Genomic DNA, 21,690 nt, shown 5'->3' on the forward strand with positions numbered 1-21,690 from the left:
CCATGGTATGCAAGTTGAAAGGCGAAGGTGATGTTACTGTGATGAGGTTCTATTGTACCTTGTTTGATCATGCATGATTGTTGTACTTGAATTGCAACATGTTCCCACGTGTGGCCTTTGGGCTCGGTGTGATGGGGAAAGGGCGCTTTGTGTTAAGCTCACAGAAGTAGTTGCCTATGACCCTCCCTGAAGACAAGGGTCCTGGGTGTACAAAGACTTTCCAACTCTCCAGTGCCCTCTCAGCACAGCCCATTGTAAGCATTGCACGCAAACAGTAAAAGGTGACAAATGTGCTACCCTACAGTAATCTCTGGGATAACCGATGACCTAGTACCTCCACTATATGCCTAAATTATCACTAGTGAAGTGTGCAAAATGATTTCCAACGTTATTGAATAATTCAGTAATAATTAAACAAAGTCGTCAAAAAAGGCACAATATTTTCTTGCCAATCAAACTTTAGTTCAATGGTTGACTTTGTCAGTTTAAAATAAGATGGTTTATTAATCAGTCTCTTTGCTTGTATAATTTTCTGAAAGTTTGTCCGAAGGATTATGGAATGAGTGCATCCCCATAAAGTGAAATGCAGTTTTTTGTCCTGAATTCTGACTGCAGGTTTAATATTGTAGTAAATAACCTTTGAATGTTTCTTTTGAAACATTATCTCTTACTCCAAGAAAACCTTCTTTTGAGACTGAGTTATGTATGCATCAAAAAGAAAAATTATCTACGTTTCAAATAAACGATATTAAGCTTCCATGGGTTAGTAAACTTTAGTGATCCGTTCAGTCTGAATCCAGGCGAGGAAACCAACAATATGCACAACGTCCCTTTTTGTTCCACTGTAGGGCTACAATTTTGGCAGCCAGAGTAGTTTCAGTATTTGCTGCGGGTCATTGTCATTTTGATTTAACCTTTCAGTGAAATATGTGGTTGTGGAATTTTTCAATGTGTTCTTCCACGGAGACCAAGTTCTTAAACACGGTTTGTTTGGTTTACATTGGGGAGGGGAGGTTTACAGCTGACGTGTCGCTTGAGCACCATTTCAGTCACAAACCGAAGGCCCAGTCTCTGAAACCCTGTCGTTTTTTCGTTGCACTGTAAAGGAAACCCACAGTATAGACCCAGCCTTATAGAGTATACCGGATTTTACAGTGCATTAAAATACAAATGCCTTTGAGCTATAACACTAAAAATTCTTGTGAAATGAAATATACCACAATGCTTAGCATACAACATTTTAAAGAAAACATATCTTGCTAAGCTTATGATATTATGCACTTTTCAGAGTTATAGCTGAATAATCCTGTGGGGCTCTTGTGTTACTCCTGTGGGGCTCTTGTGCCGCCCATCACAGCAAATGACCCCAAATTCTCAGGGGCTACAAAGTGCTTCTGGGCCATACTCTTTCCTAATGACCCGTTTTCTGACCAGCATTGTATCTGAAACGTTACAGTTGCCAGTAAGAATAGATTTCAAAGCATTGTTGCAGGAATGAGTCCAGTTGTTCTGCAATTAATTCAGCTCATGGGGATCTTGTAAGCCCTTCTATGCTAATTTCCGCCGCCTCCCAATTATTTTGCTCTTTATGTAGGTACTGCCATTCACAATTCATGTTTAGTATGATGACGATGATGCGTCGACTACCCCCCCCCCCCCCCCCCCCCCCCCAAACTTCATCCTGAGCATGTTCAGTATGTAGCTAAGCCCGTTCACATTTCTTATTTGGTATTAAAAATATTTCCCTCTTTCTAAGGACCTATAGACAGCTACTTTGCAGTTCACCTTACAATGTATATGTGTTTATTGTTCATGCTTCTTTTTCTAGGACTGCATTGATTTAACAGAAGAAGACTTCATTTTTGGTGGCATAAAGCACAGTGATGTTGGAGTGATTGATCTAACCAGCCTCGAGGGGATAGAAGATATGCAGAAGAGATTTGAAACTAATATGGACTTTGAATGTGAGTCCTGTTCGTCTGTGAGCGATTGCTTGTTCATCAAAGAGGATAACACTAGCATGGGGTCCTCTAAGCCTGGAGTTGAAGCTCCTACATCTAGGTCTCCTGAGGTGGACTTGTTCGAGGATGGCACTTCATCAGAGTCGTCTTCTAAATCTGACTCTTCAAATGACAGCTACAAAAGCAGAGATCTGCTGAGTGACAGTGGTACTTCTGTAAACAGTGACCTGGGCTCTTTGAATAACCCTCATGATATGCACACCAGCATCCGCTCTTCCAGTATAAGGAGTCGTCACACATCAGAGGAGTCTCTTTCAGATGATCTTCTAGACAATTGCTCCAAAAGCAGCTTAACAACTTCTCCAGCAATCCTTAAGGGTAGCAATGAAAATATAAGCTTGCCTAACAGGACTTCCTCTCTTAACAATTCGCAATTTGTTTTTAGTAGATGTGATAAAGACTCTCTAGAAGACTTTTCCTTTATCTCCAGCACTGATTGGCCTGACACAAGACCGTCGCTCAAAAACTCACTCCGTATCTCCAGTAAGGAGTCCTGTGAAGAAAATGTGTCCATTCTCTCCAGCAAAGAGTCCTCCTATGATAGCGAATTCGTTTCGGAAAACATTCCAATCCTCTCCAGCAGGGAAACTTCCTGTAATAGCAAATCGTCCCTAGAAAACCTTCCCGTCCTCTCTAGCAGGGAGTCCTCCTGTGAAAGAAAATCTTCCCTCCAATCCATTCCTGTACTCTCCAGCAGGGAGTCTTGTTATAGCGAAAATTCCTTGGAAAACCTTCCTGTACCCTCCAATGCTCAAAAACCCTCGCTAGAAAACAGTCCCCTTGTCTGCAGCATAGAGGACTCCAATAGTAGACACAACACTACGAACCCTTCGGTTAGAGAGTCGTCAATGCCCCTCCTCAATTTTACTCTTCAGGAACTTTCTGAGGTAAACTCTTCCCTTATGAGGCCTGTGCAAGTGGAGCCGCCAGATTTCCAAAGAACCCTTGGGCAAGGTGTAGAACACAACAGAGACACCAGTGTTGCCCCCTTAACCAGTTGCACACCTGTCATAGCCAGCAGGGCTTGGCTGAACAAACTCAAATATTTCCGAAAGCTCCCCATACGCCACCTTTTCTTCCAGGGAATTAAGCTAGATAAGGAGACTTTAAAGGTACGTTCCTAAGGTTGGGATCCTTTATTTTAAGTTTGATGTGACGTGGCATGTCTCTGGTTATTGAATGCAAGAATTTGTATGACTCTCAAAAGTATTGATTAAACTGTAATTTTTAGCAAATTTAACACCCTGAACCTTCACTTTAAACCTGGTGTTTTAGTTGTTATGGTCCTACGTTGTATGCTTGTAACTAAACTATTTCTATATCATGTTTTTTTAATTATTTGTAAACATTAGAATATCTACACACGTGCACTATCTGGTAACAGTTTTTCATGCATGACCAATCTCACCTGGTATACACAAACACACTACATGTGTAAAGGCTGAAATTTATTTTCTTTGTATTTATTGTCTATAAAAAAAAGAGCATTTGTGACTTCCAGAAATCAAAAAGGGTTTCAAAACATAAAACGTTAAAAGATAAAACTGTCAGTTTGACTATACCAGCATGCATCATAGTGAGCCCCATTTTCGTGCTTGTAGACTGCCGATCCCAGAGCACTGTTTTTTGTCATTAATTTCTGTGTAATAGTTTTCCTTTCAGTCAGCATTTTTACGATCTAATTCTGAAGATTTTTCTGAAGATTTTTCGCTGATGTAAGGGTTATATTTTTTCTCAAACAGCCTCTCCAGGTTGGAAAGACATGTTATCGGGATTAGAGCCTACTAAAGGAAAGCGTTTTCTATAGGGCTTCACCTCGCTGGGGCAATTGTCTCTACTAAGGATGGGAAGAAGTCTAGGAGAAATGCTTAATAAGCAAAAGATTTTTAGGCACAGTCTATGCTCAAGAGGCCTCAACATTGATGACTCTTTGACATTTATTTAATATGAAGAGAACTTATATATATCAGCGGAACAGCCCAAACCTTCAGCGGTGCAATGCGCAGCGAGTGTCGGAGGACGCCGGCAGTGTTGTCGAGCAAACGGAGGTAAGGGCTAGCCTATCGACCGGTGAGGGAGTGTGCAGCAGGGCAGGGCAGGGCATGGTGTAGGTACTGACTCCGAAACACCCGCCCAGGGCGCAGAGAAGGTATCTAAGTAGCACCATGTCCGCCGATACGATTCGGAGCAGGGAGGCAGCGGCGGAAGATGTATTTAATGATTCGCCAAGTGGGGCGAGTGTTACTCAAGCGCTTGACAACACAGTGCAACCAGCAACCTACAACATGAAGGAGGTTTTAGTAAGTGTCACATGGTTAATCCACATATCATGGATTAACCATGTGACACTTACTTTGGTGACATTGTGGTGGGAACTTGGTTCGGCCTACTTCTTTCTTATTCTTTCATAATTCCTCTTGAGTACAATGGTTGGCTGAAGGGTGTATCTCTTTTTCTTAACATTTGTTATGACTTTAAGGTACTATAGAATACTGCAGATACATTCTGTATATTAAGACATATTCTTATATATTGTTATTTGGGTTGCAGCCCTGAGGAAGTCTAATGCCTTGTACTGGCTAGACGAAACACGTGTTGGCTGTGCATCTCTTTGTGAATAGGAATTTTGGACGCTGTTGAATGAAACTACCACTACAGGAGGATTCTTCTCCATTCTAATATTGACTTTCTGAGTGCTTGGAAGAGCAACTTTTGTGTCCTAAATTCAGGGCACTATTATTGGCTCTCAAATGGACCACAAGAACAGGTACACAGCACCTCAAAGCCTTCATGACTCTTCTCGGGATTACTTAGGAAGCAAGAGGAAGATCGGCTTCTAACATGTGTTCTGTTCAACCTTAATTCCATACTGACTTCTTCCCTCTTGCATAACTAGTCTTACTGTTTCCTTTTACTGTTTGAGAGAATCCTGGTTTCTAAGTGATTTGGTCTCGCTCAATGGACTGTGCCGTATGAGGGGCTAACCAAGATAAAGGGCTGGACAGGCCATTCTACCACGCTTACATATGTCTGTCGGGTTGCAGGATAGGCAGTCGCGACCCAACCATGAAAAAAACTATTGACTTTTTCTAACCGGAAAGGGTGGAGGGGGGTGCTGCGGCTCCAACAGTAAAAGGCTGACTTGAATTTTTTTTCCCTCCAATGGTTTGGTTTTTAGTCTGGCGCTGCCAGAATGAGTTTTCAAAACCACAATAGAGGAAGTGTAGAGGTAATGATAGAATCACCCTCCTAACTGATCTACATAAACAAAAGGATTCTATCAATGTGTAATGGTGACTAATTTTTATTTTTTAGTGAATATCTAATATATAGGTGTGGAATTAGGCTCTCTCTTAGAATGACAAGACGAGGGCACTATGTGCTTTTAAAATACCCCTCGCACACTAAGAATCCCTTAGTGTCGTGCTTCATCATGGGGGTGTTCCCGTCCCTCTACGGTGCGGGGCGTGCTACGACCTACGAACTACGTGGGAGCACTAAATTCATTGTGACAAAAGGCTATGTGTTAGTGCAGTGTAAGTGATATCAGTGAAATGTAAGGACCTAAGTATGTGAGTGCAAGATAAAAATTAAAAATTCCCTGGCTAGTAGAAAACAAGCATTTACAATGCAATGGTTTTGCCTTTGTTAAAGTTAGAGCTATTGGCATTGCTCTTGACATTATTTTTATTTATGGTTTTTTTAACATAAATAAATGGCATTGTCATTTACAATGCCACTAGCTTTATCTCTCGCAAATGACACACACAAACACCCACAGAGAGCCCCCCCCAAACACACAGCCACACAGAGCCCCCCACACACACAGCCACACAAAGCCCCCCACACACAGCCACACAAAGCCCCCCCACACACAGCCACACAAAGCCCCCCCACACACAGCCACACAAAGCCCCCCCACACACAGCCACACAAAGCCACACAAAGCCCCCCACACACCCCCACACAGAGCCCTCCACACACCCACACAGAGCCCTCCACACACCCACACAGAGCCCTCCACACACCCACACAGAGCCCTCCACACACCCACACAGAGCCCCCCACACAGCCCCCCACACACCCACACAGAGCCCCCCACACACCCACACAGAGCCCCCCACACACCCACACAGAGCCCTCCACACAGAGCCCCTCACACAGCCCTCCACACACCCACACAGAGCCCCCCACACACCCACACAGAGCCCCCCACACACACTGCGAGCCCCCTCCAGGCAAAACCTAAAAAATGCAAGTCCCAAATATTCATGGATTTACCACAAACGTAGCACCTTTACGCAGGACCACAAGCAATTACGCCATGAGGCATTTAAAAGTTTGAGTACATTAGTTATTCAGTTGGCATGAAATAATGCTTTAGGCCCTGGAACACCAATGGTAAACACACGTAGCCGCCTGTCTCAGTCCCTGTGTTTTTATCTATTTATGCAACTTTATATAGCGCGGACTTTACCCGAAGGTGTCAGAGCGCTTCACAGAAGTACCAATAATGAAATGAATGTGTGGTCACTTGTGGTGACATCGAGTTGCATCACTAGCCTGTGACATACGAGAAGGTCGTGTTTTTCAGCTGGCAAATGACGGAAGTAGAGTGCCCCATAGGGTCTGCTTCAGTGTTCATTGTTGGCTTTACCGGGGAATGCCCTGGCACTCTTCAAGCACTGCTCTTCATGCACACTCTCGTCCTTCAATTCCCTCCCCTAGTACTCTTCCCACACGGTCTCCTCCTCTTACACTACACTCTTCCCACCCGTCCCTCGCCCTTTGTCTGTTGTGAAGAAGATTGTCTATTGAGCAAGTGCTTGCTTGTCTTTTTGTTTTTTTTTGCTTTTAATTCGAGTAGCCTTTTTTCGCATTCAGTTGGGCCAGACTGAAGCTCAAGCACAAACTGAAAAGATAGATAGATAGATTAGTGAAGCAGGTTGTCAGTAGTGTCGGGAAGCACTGGAAGAGTAGTAGGTGGTAGTGAGTGGGCATGTGGGGGGGAGAAAGTGATGCACTCGCATGAAGTGCTGAAACCCAACTAAAAATATTCGTCCCCTCACTTCAACAGTGGAAGGTTGCAAGTCCTCCATCTTAAAACACAGTGAAGCAGAATTGCTCCTGGGGCCGGACAGATATAAGAAAAGGGAAGAAAGGCGTAGAATATGGATCAGGGATTCGAGATAGACAAGAGAACCATGCAATCCTAACCAAGTGTCTGAACCGCAGCCCACTCTGTATTGCATTGTGGCTAGTAGGTACTAGAGTACTAACATGTAAAGATGTATGTAGGTGAGACCTGAAAAGGCAAAACCTTGCCGAGGTCCTTTAGGTATGAACTTCACATATTTAAAAATAATACTACAAAATAAAAACAGTTTGTGAGTGAAAATAGATGGTGTATTTGGAGCCTCTACCAGCACTTGGATGAAATGGAATACCTCTTTTTGCACCTACTTTGTTTTCCTTATTCCCCCAAGATGGCCGACACTGACTGCTAAACCCTGATGTGCTCTTGAGATGCGTGATGACATGAACGGACACCACAAGCACCACACACGTATTCTGTCTATCCCTCACCAGATAGAACACTCAGGCACTCCACCGACACGTTCTCTCCTGATAGAACATGTATTCCATACCAATATTACACTCTTATCATTAAATGAGGTAACTGTAAAGGCTGTTATTGACATTTTAAACAAAGGCAAGGAGACCACGGTGAGTAAAACTAGTAGCACATAGGGCTCCTACAACCTCAAGCAGGACGGCCCACTGGCTGGCCTATCTTTGACTGATTTCGGCCAGGGTGGAGATTTTCTTACAGAGGCCCTCTGCTTGAACCACCAGTGTGGTGAAGCGCCTAAACTTATCCCCTACCAGCATGGGCCACATTAAGATTTAGAACACCGGCAAAAACAAACGGGAACTGTTAAATGCAGCTTCAGTATGTAAATGAACAACCCACGCATGTTATTTATTCATTGAATTGTTGAGTTTGTAGTTTTTTTCCCCGTGAAATGCTGTAGTGCAAATAACATCATTAGAAGGGCAGCTGTACTGGACACGCTATGGCTACGGACACTTAATTAATCCATCTCTGCCCATTGCAGATGTGTAGTGCTGGTGTTTAAGTAGTGCTGCACAAACCTGGTAGGGGGCTAATAAAGCACATTCTACAACAATAGAGCAGCGCGCTGGGCGCTGCCATCAGCCGGCCACGCCGGAGGGGGGTAGTCCTCTCACACAGGGACACTCTTCCACGCGACCTCCGTCTCGAATGCCTGTATTGAGAAGGCGCATGGCTGTGAGAAATGACGGATGAGGGGCGCTAGGCTCGCTCCCAAAACATGAATGGGAAACAAGTGTTTCTTTTTTTTTTTTTTTTAAATGTATCGCAGGAGGGGGGGGGGGGGAATCAATACTTCCCCACTTCTGTGCTATAGTCATAAGGCTGCCACAATAAGATGTAGCTATCACTGTCTGCGGCTCCCAAACCTTCTCAGCCGAAGATTTACCGGAGACAGCTCTCGTGACTCGCAATGTCCTCGTGTTCTATATATAAATGCTCGGGGCCTCCTCTGCGTGAGTCTTGAGGGAATGCTAAACTCTGGACTAGACAGTAAGGCCCCTAATTTAGCTTTACCATTTTAGAAATTTCTAGTCGACCCATACCAAATAATAATCCACGTTTGTAAAGCGTCCACAATTTACCCATAAGGGTCCCTAGTCGCTGGGGGCCGTCGGGAAGATTAAGCAAGTGGGGTCGAGTCTCTTCCCCGCCTCCCTCCCGGGGTGCCGTTCTTACCTGCTGGATGGGGGTGTTGGGCCCCAGAAACCTGCTGGAACCGTTTCGGTAGGGTGAGGGTGCCAGGAGCCGGGTCCGGGTGGAGTGCAGCCGCCGCGCTGAGTCTGTGTCCAGGCTCCGGGGGCGGAGAAGGAGGAAGGCGGCCATGAGGAAACAAGCGGGAGGGGGTGGGAAAGGGGGAGGAGAGACGCTGACGACGGCCGACGACGGCCTTGGAGCAGGAAGGCGGCCATGAGGAAACAAGCGGGAGGGGGCGGGAAAGGGGGAGGAGAGATGGAGCACGAAGGAACAGATTCGGCGGCCGGGAAGGTGGGCACCAAGAAACAAGCGGGAGGGGGCGGGAAAGGGGGACGAGAGGCCGGAGCACGAAGGCGGGCACTAGGAAACAAGCGGGAGGGGGCGGGAAAGGGGGAGGAGAGATTCTGACGACGGAAGGCGGGTGCCGGCAATGCCGGAACAGATTCGGGGGCGTTCTTTGGCTTTCGCCTGATGTCGCGTGACGTTGGCAAAAGCCAAAGAATCTCGGGAACGCCCCCGTGTCTGGTCCGGCATTGACGGACAGGCCCCTCGTCCAATGGCTAGGCTCCATTTATGGAGCCAGCCAATGAATGACGAGGGCCGACCCAAACCCACACAAAGTACTCATTAGGTTTTTGCCTGCGCAAAAAAGATGCGCCGAGCGCATCTTTTTGGCGAGGCAAAACCTAAAAATATATTTTATTAACTTCTCTGGCTGGGAACGTTAAAAAGGGGGGTTTTGTGGTAGAGCTATTAGCTAGCTTCCTGGTCAACATGTTTCATAAGCAGTCCCCTACTGCTTATTCATCAGGACCTCTAGTGGTCCCTACAAAATAATACTCAGTTCTAAAGTAATATGCCTAAAGTCCTACAAACAGGTAGCAAAAATCGGCTACCTGGTTGAGCTTCCAGGCATGAGTAGGCCCTAGGTGAAGCGTGAAAACATACTGACCTATTGTGGTCTCTGTAAAGGAAGATGGGAGAAAAAAATACAAGAGATATATACAATGTTATTTCCACATAGTTCTCAACGTCTGTATTATGTCAAGGGTCACACAATTATTGCGTGACCCCTCTTGATTTAAGCGTTCGTGTTACGCTTCATAAGGAGAGAGAAGAGCTAAATGCACTTTTCTTCATGATAATGTCACTCGTTCGGCAAACTATTGTCAAAGGGATATCATCAACCACACAAATATGCGGGCAAAATGATCTACACACACACACACACACACACTTACACACTTACACACTTACACACACACACACACACACACACACACACACACACCTCTGAAGTATTTGAATATTGTTCGCCTAATGTTGGTTTTGCACCCGTCAGAGAAGATGAAAAAAAGCATAAACGAAGGACTGTGTTAACATCGTGAAATCCACCACTGTTCGAACAGCAAATTCTTTTTTATGATGAGGAAAATAATGTAGAAGTTGGTCTAAATCATGATATAATCTTTGTACAAATGCTTTTTATACGATGATAGTTATAATGTGGACACATACGAACCGCTTTTTCTAAATTCCTTTAACACGACATGTTAATTGAGCGCAGAGGATTATGGTTAAGGTAGTTTATTTTAACACAATGCGTCATGTGACTGATTAATGTACGGAAGGGGGAGGTGTAGATAGGTTTAAAATTAGAAGGTCCGTTAGAAGCAAAGGGAAGTAACACTAGTCGCACAACGTGCGGAATGGAATCTTGGGAGAAGAGCAGGTAGCGGGTTTCGTAACCATTGGGAATATGTAATAATATCATGTTTGATTAATTCATGGAAATGCGGGAGGATGGTAACGGGATCGTTATAAGAGTTGAAACGGGATGAAGTGACTTAATCTCTTGTAATGTTGTTTTCAACGGATCGGGAGGGCTAGGAATGGGTATATTTTGCATGTAAAAATGATTCGTACAGATGATTTTGACGAGTTTTGTTTACTCAGCGGTAGAGGATGGTGATAAAATTAAGCGGGCTTGTATTAATTTTTGAAAAGTGTCTCATAAAACTTATTGACGTGTATATTTAGTACATTGTACATGAGAGAACATTGAAGTAATGGTTCTTTTGTAATTGTTATTTTAACAGCTAACCCCTGACGAAGGGCGAAAGATCTGCCCGAAATGCATTGGGTTCTATTAAAGAATGGCTGCTTTGAATTCTTTGGGGCATGGAGTGATCATTTTCTCGAAGAGGCCTTACGTGCACGCGGGAGAACGTGAAACAAAACAAAATGCACTTATTGGTACAGGTGGATTATAACAGACAATTGGTTAAACAGGAATAAACATGGATGACATTAATTAAAAAACAGGATTAACTTTGGATACATATTCATGATACAGGTATAGGATCTGATGACCCTACTAGCAGTGCGACCGGGAGCGGGGCGTGGTTGAACGCTCCCCACTTTATTGATTCAACTTTTTGTGCACTGGGCGATTTGCACGGCCCGGTTTCGCACGCAACGCGTTCAGTTATAAACATTGATTAGATTGATGAACACGGTGTGCACACCACCCCCTCTGAAGAATTCTATAGTTGTCCCCATGGGATCTCATCGTTCAAGCCAGTTTTATTGGAGTTGATCCGGAAAACCCACCTCTTTTTCCAAGAGGTGTTCCTCATTGTCGACCAATTCCATTATTGTCCAAGCAATGTCCTCCGGTTTATGGCCGCTTTCCAAGAAATGGCTGGTCAGTTTTGTACTGGATTTTTTGCATTTTACCGTGCTCTTATGTTCCCCTATTCTAGTCTTTATGGCCCTGCTTGTCATGCCAACGTATTACAGGTGGCATGGGCAGGTGATGAGGTACCACATTGAGACTATTACAGTTGCTGAAGCATCTCTGGTCCCATTGCGGAAAGTCAGTTTCTTGCTTTTTTTTTGGTCAAACATACTTTACTATTACCACATGAATAGGGGAACATAAGAGCACGATAAAATGCAAAAAATCCAGTACAAAACTGACCAGCTATACATGAACAGGTTGTAGGAAGGTACCTCCTGACTATGGTTGCCCCCAACTTTTTGCCCTGTGTTTTAGCTGGTTTTTGACATAGTCGACCTGGGATCCTGCCAATCAGGACCCCAGGCCTGCTGCTCTCTCTTTAAAATGGATTCCATGTACCCTAGGTACATTACCAATTGGTACTGGGCCACCTTATCAGACCCTGTAACTCAGGGCATAGGTGTACCCAGGGCTGCCAGGGGCTGCAGCATGTATTATGCCACCCCTGGCTGGCCTCCTAAATTTGACACAACTGGCTAAATGACAGCTGGGGCAAAGTCGTGTAATCACCCTTTGCTGTAGGTGTAGTATACCTATACCTAACCCTAAAATGGACACACAGATTCCTATCAGTCACTCCTATGGCAGGCCTTGACAATCCTGAAGGCAGAGTGCTTGGAATCGTGTGAGATGGTGCTCTGGCATGAGCTGAGCCTGTCTGCAGCTTGCGGAACCAAGTCCTAATAGCTGTTCCATGATATCGCATACCATATACTCTTAAGTGCATTATAATCCTCGCGGTTAAATGCTATCTTTGGTATTGCTTTATCAAAACATGTCGAGTAAGGTGTCATACGAATTGGAATACTAACCCCTCGCCAATTCTGGCGACGGGGTTAGCATTCCACCCTTCTAGAGGGACACGACATGTATGTAACTGTGAACCCCGGTTAAAGTTAACTGAAGCCTCAGCTCCACAAAATGGATGCTGCCACCACAGACACGAGTCTGACCCCCTGCAGCTGGGAGTCCTTTCAGCGAGGGGAGCCTGGACAAAGGGTTTCCTGTCAGGGGCGGTGCTAGCACCGTCCCAGACATGGTTTTGTGTATCCTGGGTAGGCAGGGCTTTTCAGGAAGGTGACTGCTGAGTGGCACCCCGGTGCTCACTACGCATAGGCCGGTCAGAACCAGTTCCAGGGGCACACCAGCCCCTGGCCTGGGGAAAGTCCGGCATGGCAGAGGGGTGTAACCACCCCCCTCCTAGTCCCACCCATAGGCAGGACCTAGTCACCGGGTCAGCCCCCTTTTTTTAGTATAAAGCTGGGAGCGGGCCCCCTGTTCAAATTAGATCATCTTTGGAATCAAGACACGACTTTCTTCGAAAGGACTTCAAGATTTCTTATTCAAGATTCTCCCTTGTGGCTAAGGAGTAGTCACCCTGCATCAAGCGGGCACCATCCTAAGAACACTGCGGTCTGCTGCAAGTCCTTCTTCACGAATCCGACGACCCAGCTCGGCGAGACCCGGCTTCCCTGGCACCTCTGACCTCTACTCACCTCTACAGCAAAGCTGAGAACTGTGAGTGCGACGAGACCTCGAGGGACCGACGATCGCCAAGACTGCACGACTTCTTTGTAACAAGCCCACCGAGTCTTTCACTGGTGAGTGCTTTGGGGTCCGAGAAGCCCCAGCCCTGCGCAGCTCCAGCATCCAAGATCAGCCTCCCTGCATCTCCACGATCTGCGTGGGGCCCTTCTGCTGTTTGCTGTGCACCGCGTTGTTTGGCTACTAGCCGGCTGGCTTGTGGCCTTCTGAACGACGCCCGACGACATCACTGCTGCTGGACTGGTTGCTCCAGACTGGCCCTTGCTTCCTTCTTCAAGAGAGGCACCCCGGACCCTCCTGGTCCACTCCAGACGCCATTTTAGGTCCACCGCGTGGGCTTGAATTTGCCAAGGCTTTGTTGCCCAATCCTGGGTCCAGCGACGCCGACAGCTTCTATCTTCGTGGGACAGCTCGCTCCTCCATCCTGGTCGCCGACAACGCCTCCTGGTCCGTGAGATCTCCGAGCACAGCGTCACCCACTCACCTTGTCGAGGTGGCTACCATCCGGTGCCCTCCTGGTGCCCACTGACTACTGGCTAGTAGTCACGAACTTGGTCCCCTCTGCTTTCAGGTGTCATCTTCCATCGATCCAGGCTTGGATCCACCGAACTTTCTTCACTGGTCGCCTGCCAGCAACTTCTTTCTTCCAGGCTCCTGGTCCGTCTACGAGGATTCCCGACGTCCTTTGAGTCCTATGCAGCTGCAGCCCCTGGCTAGGTAACTTCGGCATTTCGGTGCCCCAGCATAGCCTCACTATCCAAGGGTCAGAATCCACTTTCGTTTTCCTCCTACCAGGTCGGGTTCGCCCGAGAACACTAACTTTACAATTCCTAGCTACCATAGACTTTGTCCCGCATCACGCGTGAGAGTGCACACTCTGCACCCGAGTCCCCTGGGTCTCCTAGAAGTAATCTAACGATTCTATAGTCAAGTCCTAGCGATTCCAAAGGCTATTAGTACTGTACTTACCTGCTAGTAATTTCGCATTCCACTTTTCAAGTATATGGTTTTCCGTGCCCCTCGGGCATTTGTATATACTGTGCTAACTTAAGTATTTTCGTAAGAGTTTTGTTTTGTGCTTAGTACCCTGTCCTCATAAAGAGTACAGGGCTGTTGTGATTTATAATAAATATCTTGTTTATTTTCATAACACTTGTGTGGTGTCCTTTCACTTGGTACTCAAGGGGTATATGTGTGGTAAACAGCTGGCTTAACACGCCCTCTCGAGTCTTTAGCCTTAGACTGCTCGTATCAACGCTACTAGGATAGCTGGTCTATAAGGTTGACTTACAACCAATCATCAATAAGGGTTGCTGGACTGATACATAGTGTTCACTAGAATAGTGAGCACTGCATATCAGGCCACCTTCTCACACAGGTCATAAATGTATTAAAAGCGTACAATCTAAACATGAGCTAGGCAAGGTGATAAAGTGCCTCATCCCAGCGAGTTAGGGCTCCCTCACAGAGGATAGGAGTTGAAAGTCTGAGGTCTTTAGGAGCTAAGGATGTCCTAGTCTGTTGAAAATATACCTTTGCTCTTTCCCAGTCTTTGTGCCAGGAGGGATCTGTTACGGTGAGCATTTTTTTTTTTTTTTGCTTGAAGGGCACCCATGCGAGCTGGCAATTTCTTTTCACAATGTGCAAAGCAAAAGAGTGCACCTTTTGGCTGTTTGGTAGATGTGATCTTCACATGAAGCAATTAAGGTGCGCCACTGGAAAAACGGATGGGTGTAGCTTCCGTCTCACAATTTGCTTACTCACATTTCCATAATGGGTCACAAATGTCCCTCTAACAGAATATGCACACCGCTATGATGATTAAGGCATATTATTATTGCATACCAGAACAGATCGGATATCTGGCTTTTGCCAGTTAGAGAGTTCATTGTTTAGGAGTGGAAAATGCGTCTGCGGCTGGTATTATTCTCCAGAGCCCTTAATCTTCAGCCTACAGGGTGGAGAAAGATGGGTCTAAGGCCATACATTGTAAAGGACTTGAACCAGTTGGCAATTACTATCTCACTAATGGATGCTTGTGGGTGGCTTTGGGTTCTCGAACAAGTTATTCTCAAAAAGTTTCTGTCTTCTAGCCAATAAGGGAGAGGACCTAAGTTTTTAAGAACTCTCAGGCACTGATGTATTCTTAAAAATTCAGTCCACTGTTCTGTAGAGGAGCCATAATAATTGTGTAAACACAAAAAAAGACCTGTCTCCAATAAAATCGTGTAAGTGATTGAGTTGTGAAAGGTGACGCTAACAATAAGGCACAAGAATGGTATTGAATATATCGCACAAGTGTTTTTCTTAAGGTCTCAGGTTTTTTTAATTTGACCTCTTCATCAAATTATAAAGAATTAATGTACACTAGGATATTTCCACACAAATTTTCTTGGGTGATCCTATGGCAATGGCACAGTTAACGAACGCTAGTCAGTCCTATAGACGCCATACTCCAAAGGAACTGGGATTGATGTATTGAATCACTCTCCTTTTGGACTGAGCCTTGTAAAATCAAGTTAAAAGGCCATTGGGAAGAGTTGCTGTAGACTTATAGTAGTAGTTCCAGCTCTGTATTTCATCGTGCACTACTAACTACGTTCTGTGACTTTAAAATAGAAAAAGATGAACTACGCTGGGTTGGTAAATTCTGTCATAAATACCTATAAAGCAGAGTGAAATTTGAAAGCATAAAAATGTCAATATTGGTGTCAATGGAGGAGCATTGCAAATGGTTTATCATGGACCTAAATTTACAAACTTTACTAAGGATTCTGTATGGTCACATTATTTGCCAACTGTGGTAAGTCGTGAGGGGGTGACACCATGAGTTACCTGCACCGGGTGACACCAACCCTAGTGACGCCACTGCTGCATTGCATTCCTCTAGCCATCACCCAAGCCATCTGATCAACAGCATCCCCTACGGGGAGATGTTGCGGATCAGAAGGATATGCATTACGGATCTGGAGTGTACACAAGCTCAGCTGGCAAGTAAGCAAAGGTTCATGGCAAGGGGGTACTCGGAAGTGGTAGTTCAGACAGCAATGGAGAAGGCCAATAAACTTCAGCACTCCGTGACATTATTGCCAAAAACTTCTGAGGCTTATTCCAATAAAGAAACAATAGCAGAACCAACAAGACTAGTGTTTACATTCAATCGGCAACACAAAACCCTCTGTAGAATTGTCAACAAAAATTGGCCACTGATATTGAATGAGCCAGTATTAGGTAGTTGCTTAACAAAAACTCCAAGCATTTCCTGCAGGAAAGCGCGCTCTATGAGTAATGATTTGGTTAGGAGCAGCCCCGAGGTGATAAAGACCAAGAATTGGCTTAGCAGCAGGCCAGGCTTTTACAAGTGTGCTATTTGTGAGGCCTGTAAACAGGGAGTGAACACTAAAACATACACAGGGAGTGAACACTAAAACATACACCACCCCATTCAAACCTAAACCTGTTACTATCACCAAAGCTTTGAACTGCAAAACAGAGTTTGCCGTATATGTGCTGGAGTGCCCATGTGGCCTGCGCTATGTGGGGAGCACTAAGCTGCAGGTTCACAAACGGGTATTCCAGCACATGCGGGCAATCACAGACAAGGATGCCACGTATCCGTTAGCAAAACATTTCCAGGAATATCACAAGAGCAATATACAACATCTGAAATATTTTGCTGTGGATACTGTCTTTCCCCTTAGAAGGGGTGGCAATCGTGAGTACCTCCTCAGGTAATTGGAAACCAAATACATTTTAGAGCTTAATAGCAAAACACCCTATGGTCTTAATATCAGTGAAGATTTCTATACCGGTCTTTAAAATGTAACTGTTCGCATATCCGGTATCTTTTAGCTAGCATCAGCCGCACCCCTTTTGTATTGAAATGAAATGATTATGTTCTTTTTATGACTTTACGTTTTTGATTTACGGCTGTAAATCAGAAAATAGTTAGAGCGCAATTTTTATTATGCACTTGCACTTTAAAAAATTTTTTTTAGTTTACACATGATTACTGGCCCACTTGGGCAAAATTCTTTCCTTTGAACCCATTAGACACAATGGTCTCAACCAACATACAGCATATAATTTTGGTAGTACTGCAGGCAGCTTGACCATGTCTCTATTGTGGCACTTGTGAGGTTTCATGACAGATCTTCTAGTAGGATACATGTTGTCCATTAGTCAATAAGCGCAATGTATTTATTGTTGTATGATTTTTATAGCCATTTTACATTGAGACACATTGTTTGCTTATACTGTCAATATTTATCAATACCGCTCACCTATTGAATTGTGTAGGTTGTCAGGCCGATATGCTAAATTTAGAATGTTTTTAATATTTTTAATAATTGAATTCAATATTTTGAATGTTTTGTACATTTTTAGATATTTATGACATGAATATTTATTGCGGATTTTGCACTCTTGCACTACCAAATACAGGCTGTATATTCATGGGTTCACTGAACATGTTCATAGTGTAACTTCTATGTTTATTCAGCTTTTCCCACGTGCCATTTGCACTGTCACTTTAAAATTGAAAAAATAACCTCTGAAACGTGTCATGTGATCCAGGCCGCAGAGGAGGCTGAAACGCGTTATGGCGGTGGTTCGGGCGTTCTTTAAATAAACCCGGCATCTGCACTATCTTTGGGTCTGCCTTCTTGTTTCTGGATGGTATGGACGAGACTGGTTATATATATATATATATATACTCCACTAATACAAGCTCCCATTGTAGCATTCTCAGCCCTAAAAAAAGGGAACATATTAAACCACTGCCACAATAATTTTGACTTCAAAACTGTCTCAAGTTCTTCAGCTGTTCGGGAATCTATGCATCTGTGGTATTATTGCCATATTAATATTTTGCTTGCTTAGTTCCTTGCAAATATCTCACCATGTATAGGAAGGGTTAACTAAGCTCACTATTCTGTTTTGTGTTTATGGATATTATTGAAGTTCTCCTGAAAGAAAATTAATGAAAAGATGGCCATGTTTTGTTATTAAATTCATAAGCCACCCTCCTGCCTTTCTCGTAGGCAGTAAACCCAAGATGTGCATGTTTAGTTCCTCTTTCCTTCAATTATCTCTATAAAAGAATTGTCACTCTGCTTCAGACTGGAATTGCCGACATAGGACTTTGGTTCCGCCTCAGCAGCGCATGACCGCCCAGTGGGAGGCTGTATCACCTTTCACCTTTCTGGGTGGAGGATCATCACATCTAACCAATGAGTGCTAAAAGTTGTGGAACTTGATTATTCCCTTCTCAACCTGTCTCACTGCTCAGACATGCTATCCAGCCACATAATCTTCTCGCAGACCACCTGCTCATACTCTGAAGAGAGCAGGCTGTCTTGGCCAAGAGAGCCATAGAGCGATTGTCTGCATCAGGGATTTGGACTGGCTGTTACTCTTTATCATTTCCTGGTGCCGAAGGAGGAAGAAGGCCTTTGTCCCATCCTTGGTCTTCTCCCTCTGAACTTTTTTTCCCTGGAAGGAAAAGTTCAAGATGCTTACCCTGGCCCAAGTCCTGTCTGCCCTGGATCTAGGACACTAATTGTGGCGTTGACGTTGCAGGATGCTTGTTTTCACATCCATGTACAGCAGTCCCACCAACGTTATCTGCGGTTCCTGGTGGGCAGGAGCACTTTCGGTTCTTAATACTCCTCTTTGGCCTTGCCATTGCATCTCGGGTGTTCAAAAAGGTGACGGTGGGGGTTGCAGCCCAATTGCGGGTTTTGGGAATACCAGGCTTTCCCCTACCTTCATGACTAAACTGAAGGTCGGCTCATCAACTAGTTGTAAACCACATCCAGATGATATAGACTATCTGTTGGCATTCTTAGGGCTTTTCCAAGCCTTTCCTCTGCTTCAGTGAATCCAGGACATTTAGGCTTTGATCACAATGTTATGGCCCTTGGCCTGGATCTCAATCATATTGGCACTGAGACTTCTTGGTCTCTTGGTCACCTGAATCCTGCTTTTGTACCCTACCAGGTGGCACTTGCCGACTCTGCAGTGAAGTCTGAAGTCCCAGTTGGGCCCAGGACCAAGGGAACCTGTCTGATTCCATCCAGGTGTCTGAGGAGACTGCAGAAGACTTGCACTGATGGCTGCTCAGTGGCAATTGGACTGACAGTAGACCCCTCTCCCTACCCAACTCAGTGATACCCGATGTGACTGGTGCATCGTTGCTGGGTTGGGGATGTTCAATGCGAGAAGTGAAGATCATAGGTCTCTGACATACACTCACTTCCACATCAACCTGCTGCAGTTTGCTTGAAATTTGAGGTGTGCCTCCTGTCCCACAAGGGGACACAGGTACAGGTTCTCACAGACAACACACCTGCTATATGGTACCTCAACAAAAAGGTGGTGTGGGCTCTTGGATTTGTGCCAGGAGGCTCTGTGTCTGTGTAGGTGTCTCAGCACTTGGGGCATCTCCATTATCGACCATCACTTGGCAGGATCTTTAGACACCAGTGTGGGCAAACTCATCCGATGTTGCCTAGGCAGATCATGAATGGCAGTTGCGCTCGGAGGTTGCACAGGGCATCTTCCAACAATGGGGAGAACCCTGACTCTACCTATTCATCACCGCAGAAAAATGTGCAGTGCCCAAATATTTTCACATTGGAGTTCCCAAGATGATTCTCCCTCAGAGATGACTTTCACCTCAACTAGGGCTCAGGACTCCTGTATTTCTTTCCACCTTTTCCTCTCCTACTCAGGGTACTGAAAATCATCAAGAACGCTGGGCCCAAGTCATCCTAGTGGCCCTAAAATGGGAGAGGAGCATGTTTTACCTGGAACTTCTGGACATGTGTATCTGCCTCCCACTTTGTCTGTCGCTTCTGCTGCAGAGCAGGGTTAGGTCTGGCACCCCAATCTGAACAACCTCTATGCATGAAGATTGCACAGCAATGGTTGATGGCAGTGGAGTTGCCTCCCAAAGTAGTTGATGCAATTGTGGCAGCCAAGCGTCCTTTTACCAAAACTGTATATGCTGGACGCTAAGGTAAATTTATGGTTCAGTGTTTATCCCATGACTTTCAGCCTTCACAGTGAAAGTTATCTGACATTCTACTGTTTTGCTTTTCATTAGCACAGCAAGGTTTGCCGGGGCATCAGTTAAGGGTTATCTTTGGCCCTCCCTGCCTTTTGGCATTTTTCAGACCAGCCATCTCTTTTCACTTGTTGTGATGCGTTTCTTGAAGGGGCTGTTCCACATTCTCCCACCAATACCGTTTGTATTGCTGTAGTGGGACCTTACTTAGGTTCTGACATACCTGATGTGCTTGGACTTTGATCCCATACAAATCTGCTTTCTCAATATGCTCAAGATAAAAACTGCATTCATTGCCATAACTTCTGCCCGGTGAGTGAACTTCAGGTCTTGCCAGTCACACATCCTTCTCTCTGGACATGCTGGTCCTTCGGACAAAAGCTAAAGTTAGATTGCCCTATGTGGAAGGTCACTACTATCACATTTCTGGCTTTCTATGGTGTCTGTCCTCGCCCATACAAGGAAGAAGGAAAGGCTGCATCAGTGTGACCATAGGAGGGTCCTCAGTTTCTGTCTGCGTCATATTGACCAGAAACCATTGATTGGACAATGAACATTTTCTGGGCTTCGATGAAGTAATAAAAGGGGAAAGTAGTGAAAAAAACAGCCACTCCCTGATGGATTATTTTATGCATTAAGATCTGCTATAGGCTGACTAAAAAGTAGCTCCTGGAATGCTTGTCCAGCCATTCCAGTTGAGCAGAAGCTGCTACGACTGTGGTGGTGTATGTTGTGCCAGTCTCTGACATCTGCCAGGCCGTTATGTGGACATCCCTCCACACTTTCACAAACACTACTGCCTGGATAGCCAGGCCCTGTGGAATGGGCACTTCAGCCAATCTGTCCTTCAAGATTTCTGGCTCCGAGTAATTCTACCGATCCACCAACAAGGTAGGTACTGCTTTGCTTTCTATTCACAAGGTTGGTTAAGAACTGTCTATCTGAAGTTAATAACCTTCGGTCCTACCTTTTCTGATAGTCTGGTAGAGACTCTATCTAACTGCTCACCGACCTACCAATCTCCCAATTCTTTGGATGGACGTATATTGTCCACTAATAAGTTTCCAGTCCAGAGGCATCCTTTGGAACTTTCTGGCCATGGATTCCTTACCTCTGGATTATCTCCAGGCATCAGACTGGATCCAAAAAGCCTTGAGCAGTACCTCTGTGTGACGGTAGGGGGCATAGATTATCTCCGCACCACCTCAGCTAGCTCAGTTCTTTTCTTTCCATGCCATTAGTGCAGATCCAGAAGAGCGACCTCAGTCATTTCTTGACTACCTTTTTTTGACTTTTTGTCAAACCTTTTGAGCTTTAGCTCCCAGTGTGCTTATTGGATTTCTACTAAAATACCTGTGGGTTTTAAACCCTGTGGAGCCTTTCACAAGCAGATGTCTGTGATAGACCCCGACCTGGATTG

The 21,690-nt window shown here is 45.1% G+C and overlaps 1 protein-coding gene across 1 annotated transcript in view; it reads left to right on the forward strand.

The window, feature by feature from the left end:
- Window positions 1-21,690, forward strand: part of SIMC1 (SUMO interacting motifs containing 1) — a 372,068-nt gene that overhangs the window by 56,189 nt on the left and 294,189 nt on the right. The window contains exon 2 of the mRNA XM_086931744.1: window positions 1,829-3,133. Within this exon, the coding sequence (XP_086787870.1) occupies window positions 1,829-3,133 (1,305 nt within the window). The remainder of the gene's footprint in view (window positions 1-1,828; window positions 3,134-21,690) is intronic.

Source organism: Lissotriton vulgaris, chromosome 7, assembly GCF_964263255.1.
Source record: "Lissotriton vulgaris chromosome 7, aLisVul1.2, whole genome shotgun sequence".
In the NCBI taxonomy this organism is placed as follows: Eukaryota; Metazoa; Chordata; class Amphibia; order Caudata; family Salamandridae; genus Lissotriton; species Lissotriton vulgaris.